The sequence below is a fragment of the Garra rufa genome, chromosome 16 (genome assembly GCF_049309525.1).
Source record: "Garra rufa chromosome 16, GarRuf1.0, whole genome shotgun sequence".
Lineage (NCBI taxonomy): Eukaryota > Metazoa > Chordata > Actinopteri > Cypriniformes > Cyprinidae > Garra > Garra rufa.
In genome coordinates, this window is record NC_133376.1 from 12,060,492 (window position 1) to 12,066,491 (window position 6,000).

Sequence of the window (6,000 nt, forward strand, 5' to 3'; positions counted from 1 at the left end):
TAGTATTCACACAGACAAACAGGAGAGACGCTGGTGGGCGTGGCCTGAGCCTTGACGCGAGGCGCGTTCTAGTGCCCTCCAAACCCCCATCCACACAAGCTTCAGGACTCCTTTATGACGTCACAGAATTCCCTCTCATTCGCGCTTTTCCAGTTCCACAACTTTCGAGTGTTATTTACCCAAAGGCATTAAAATTCCTGTTACTGAATCTGTAATCGATGACTACCTGCGAGTGACAGCGCGCAGCGCCACGATGAAACTATGTTAGGCTTGAACCGTTCTAAAACTTACATTTTAAACGCTTCACACTTCGAAATGGAACGTTGTTACAGTCATAATGCAACAACGTAGCGTTTCACACGGAAAGAACGTTTCATTTCATAGTGAAAATGCTGCATGGCGCGATAAATGGTATGATTTTTACATTTAAGTCAAAGGAATACTATGGTATTACCACTGTCAGACGTGACAGCTATCCAACTAGAAATGTGGGGGGTTTAAAAGTTTCAACTAGTGTTGAATATTTGAGGTCCCTTCCTGATAATTTTAACCCTTTGTGATACTTCAAAACACTTCACAGTCGACTTCCTCATCAGAGAAGTCGAAGCACGTAGCGAGAGAGAAACTGCAAAACTTCTCAAACTGATGAGAGTTTTATGATTGCATGTAAGACCTCCGGAAAATGGAGAATTTAAAAGTCTTTAATAAGTTTAATAAACAGCCTGGTTTAACCATAAACATATTTACAAACACCCTGACGCTTCACTGCAGTTCTGACAGCACAATAAGAACAGCAAACACTTACAAACTTCTTCTTTCCGTCTCCGTCCTCATAGTTCTTCTTGCTTTTCTTATCCTTGTCCTTCCCACTTTTGGGAGCACCAGCAGATGCTGAGTTTGGATCCATTTTTGTTTTGTAAAATCAGTTATATTCCTCAAACGTGGATCCTCTCACGCCCGCTCAGGGAGTCTTTACCCGCGGCCTGGTGCTGCTGTTGCGCGCCGCCGGCCTGCGCTCGTCCTCCGGCACAAAGGAAAAGGAGGGAAGTTTGAACCCTGAAGCCCGGATCACAGACGTGTGCTGGATTTGGATCTTTCGCGACTCGCCCGCGCTGATCTCCTCGCACAACTCTCCGCGTCCGGACGCGCGTTTTGGCGCAAGTTTGTCTTGATCGCGAATAAACGAACTCCGCCTAAAGTCTCTTAACCCTGTCTATCCACGCTGTCAATCCATAGAGCTGTCACTAATTTTTCTGACGACTGATTTAAAGTTCTGGCGCGTCATGGTAAAGTCCTCAGATCGTAAGAACTGCCATGAGGAGATCAGCTGAAGTTTTCCGCTTTCTCTCTTTCTCTCTTCCTGTGTGTGTTGGGCAGGTCAGATGGGCGGAGCCAACATGCGCACAGACACACACCTGAGTACATCACACACAGGTAGACAAACACTGACCCCTGCTGACCCCTTACGTGTCAGTTATCTAAAACACTAGCCTAATTAAAATTGCTATAAAAGCAATCAAGATTGTCATACATTGTGATAAACATAGCCTTCCTCATAATGGTTTATTCAGATGTTAAAACTGACTTGCTAATAAGGTTTTAACATTGATCCAGATGTGATAACATCTAGTAAAACGTTATTAAAAGATTTAAAGATTATGATTCAGTAATTAATACTTTTATTCAACAAGGATGCATTCAGTTAATCAAAAATGACAGCAAAGACATTTATACTGTTAAAAAGGTGTATATTTCCAATAAATACTGTTTCTATGCATTAAATAATCTGTTATTTATATGTGTTGAAAAACTGTTTTCAATACTGGTAATAATCAGAAATATTTCTTATTATCAAATCAACATATCATGTAACACTGAAGACATGAGTAATGATGCTAAAAATTCAGCTTTAAACCAAAGGCATATTTTAACTTTTTTTTTTAAACATATTCAATTAGAAAACAGGCATTTGAAATGGTAATAATATTTCACAATATCTTTACTGTATTTTTTAGTCAAATAAAGGCAGGCATCCTGAGTAGAGAAGAATTTTACTCCATTAGTCATTGTTTCGCTTTCTCTTTATGACAATAAACCCATGTTGACTTTGACCTTTAAACTGTTTAGCTGTTATTAGATAAGAACAAATATAATAGCAAACTTATATGAAAAGGTTATGGGTTTTTATGTAATATGTTCATGATATTCTGTAATTGTAATTCTTGTTTTCATTTTTTTATTATGAGGAAAAAATATTTGATGGAGGAATGAGAGGAAATATGTACAGATTATTGTAGTTTTAAAACTGTACATTGAAATGAATTATTTTATTATTATTATTATTTAAAAAGTAACACTTATTTTCTCTGTTTATTTATTTATCCTTGCATATAGTGCAGCCTGCTGTCATTCAACATTTTCTATTACATGTTCTAATCATCTAATCTAACATAAAATAAAATAGTCAAACCAAAAATTATTCAGACACCATTTATAATTTTTGATTTTTTTTTTTTTTTTTTTTTTTTTGCTAATGGGTGCAGGACACTATAGTGAGGATAGCAAAATAAAGTAAACTGTGACATTTTATCCCCAAAAATTCTTCATACAGTGTACTACCAGTAAAATTTATAAAAGCTTGGGACCAAAATTTATCTTTGACACTTTGACCTGACCATAATTTGTTACATAGGCTAGCTTTCTATCAAAGTTATGTGACATTATTAAGATGAATTTGTTCTGACACAACTTAACTCTTGAGTTCTTCTCATATTTTATTACCATTTTCTAAACTGCACTCTTAAAAATAAAGGTGCTTCAAAAGGTCCTTCAAGCAATGCCATAGAAGAACCATTTTTGGTTTCACTAAAAACCATTCAGTCAAATAACCATTTCTTGCTTACCTTTTTATAATGTGACGAATCTTTGCCACAAAGAACCTTTTGTGAAACAGAAAGGTTCTTCAGATGTAAAAGGATCTTTATGGAACCATTAAGACAAAAAAATTTCGTCTATGGCATCGCGAAGCACCTTTATTTTTGAGAGTGTATAGTGAATAAACTGTGATAATGTGAGAAATTTTGAAAGTATCATGAATACATATTGCCTTGACTAATTCATTTGTGATTATCAAGATTAATATGTCCTGACACAGTTTAACTCTGAGTTCTTGTCATATTTTATTACCATTTTCTAAATATAAAATTTGGTTTGACTTTAATACGAGGATCAGGTTTCTTCCTCAGTAACCTTTATTTTATTTCTAAACGAAGCGCGCCACCTGCTGGTAAGAAGTTGATCAACCGCTGCATGTTTGTGTGTTTCACAGCACATTCATGCGATTTAAAAGGCAGGAAAAACGCAATTTAGATTTGCCTACTCGTTTTAGATTTGTCCCATTAACAGGTAAAAGCAGAACAGAACCTAATGAATTCATGCTGGTTAAGGCACATTAAAAGCCGTTTCACTTTGTTCATCTTTTCAATGTCATTAACTTTAATGCCAGACTTCAGGAACACCATAGAGACGCTGCTGACAGTTGACTAAATCAGTGTTATTCAGCGGTGTGTGTAATTAACAGGCCTCGGTCGGTTACGGGTGTGTCATACAGAGACAAAAAAGAAACGAAAAGCTCTTTGCAGAAAGTCTCTGCCTCCATTTCTCTCTTTAAGCGAATGCATAGTATTTCCTCCCGCTTTGCAGACATCAGTCTGATTTGTCCTCAGTCCATCAGTCACGGCGTGCTTCTTTGTGAATGTGCTGACTCAAGTCAACCCAGTTTCACAATGAGTCATTATCATCTACTGCACACACTCCAATTTACCCAAACTCTCATCTAAATCCCACCAGCGCGCAAAAAAAAAAAAAAAAAAAAAAAAACCTAAAGAAACATCAGGAGACTGTGACACTGAAGAGCCGCGGACTGACAGAATGTATGGTAATGATGGTCTGTTGTGAAGTAATGAGGACATTATCTGTCATGCAGGGCTTTTCACATACAGACAGTTCTATTGTGTTTATGACTGCAGATTAACTTATATAACTATAAATTTGATATTTAAAAAATATTAGTCTCGTTAGGAAGCAGTTTCTAGAGTTTTTTAAGCAGTAAAAGCACAAATAGCTAATGGGAAATATTGAACGTGTAAAATAAACGACCAAACAAGTAACACTGCATAAACAGGATCTTGTTTTGAACAGATCATGATTTTGGCATTATCTACAGCGTTCTATCATCTTATTTTTGCCGTAAGCTTGGGCGCGGCCATTTGTAAATGCTATGGGTGTGGCTTCTGGTCTTATTCAAGTCCAGCTATTAGATGTACAAAACAGTTCGTTTTGCTGCTTGATAGCCTACTGCAAATTGGTGTGTCTTACCATATTATTTTAGAGTATTATCTTAATTATTATCTTAATTAACACACTGTTTTTGTGGTGCAAACAGTTTTACAGTTGACGTTGTTATTCTTTTCGTTATTTCCAGGTAGAGTGTTTTCACGACCTATCAGCAATCGCTGCACTGAAAGTAAACAATACCACTCGACCAAACAAAACTTGCATATTTTGCTGATTATTGATGCTGAAAATGGTCAATTATGGTCATGTTTTGGGCTGCAAAAACATTTGGGGTACTATAGACTGCCAAAAGTTATAACAAATCAAGGAGAAGAGTGCAAAAAACTGAGGAACAAAAGCTGTTTGTGGTTGGCCAAACTGAACCAGGATTTCCAGGGCAAGAATCTTGACAACATTCGTGTTTGTTCTTATAATTTCCGGTCAGGTAGGTGAAATATTAGGCTAATATCTTAATTAATACTGCATGTACATATCTTTACAACCTATTAACTTTAGTTTGTCAAAATATTGTGCCCTTTCCCTGCTTAGCAGCTTCCACACATTTTTTTTTCATGGTTTAGACAGCATAAATTAGCAGAACAACGTATTTAGTACATTAACCATGCAATCTATGCTGTCGCTTACATCCAAGTATCGCCAATATGGCCGCTGATCCAAGTAATATCATTGTTATTACTGTTTTTTTTAAGTAAAAATGCAGTCTTGGTGAGCTTCAAAAACTTTAGAAATGTTTTTCAACTTTCCAAACCCAAACATTTGAACAGTCTTGTTGTAAGATAACAGTCAGTTGAACTTATATTTAATTATACGTGAAATAATAATAATAATGAGTTATTTACCTAAATTATATAAAAAGGGGAATATTCTTCTAATTTTTCTAATTTATTTCTTCTAATTAATGCTGTAATGCCAAATTTATTTAATGTTTATTGAATAAATTAAGTAAAATTACTAAAATTAAATAAATCTAAATAGAAAATAATAATAATAATAATAATAATAATAATAATAATAATAATAATAATAAAAAGGACGAAAGCACTAAACAAAATCCCTAAACCTTAAAAATATTAAAATAAATATTAAAATAAATATTGTACTAAATTATTAAGGAAAATAAATAAATAAAGCTAAATACAAATATAAAAATAATAATAAAAAGGACAAAAGCACATAACAAAATTACTAAAACTAAAATATAAAAAAGACTTTTCCAAAATGTAAATAGCATATAAATGCTACTAAAATAACAGTTTTAAATTTCATAAAACTCATATTAAACTAATATAAACTATCGTATAAACAATCATAGAACCAGGATTTAATCAGAAATGTTTTTTGAGCAGCGAATCAGCATTTTATAATGATTTCTGAGGGATCATGTGACACTGAAGAGTAATGATGCTGAAAATTCAGATTTGCAAAAGAGAAATAACCTGCATTTAAATATATATTCAAATAGAAAACAGATATTTTAAACAGTAATAATATTTCACAATATTATTGCTTTTACTGTATTTTTAGTAAAAAAAAAAAAAATGCAGCCTTGGTGAGCTTCAAAAACATTTAAAATCCCTCTGACCCCTTTGAACAGTAGTGTATGTTGTAAGATAATAATGAGTTGACTTAGTTAACTTATATTTT

At 34.1% G+C, this 6,000-nt stretch overlaps 1 protein-coding gene across 1 annotated transcript in view; it reads right to left on the reverse strand.

The window, feature by feature from the left end:
- LOC141288058 (protein diaphanous homolog 1) overlaps positions 1–1,338 on the reverse strand; it is an 89,992-nt gene extending 88,654 nt beyond the window's left edge. The window contains exon 1 of the mRNA XM_073820176.1: positions 806–1,338. Coding sequence (XP_073676277.1) covers positions 806–907 — 102 coding nt within the window. The 5' untranslated portion in view covers positions 908–1,338. The remainder of the gene's footprint in view (positions 1–805) is intronic.
- Positions 1,339–6,000: the final 4,662 nt, after the last annotated feature.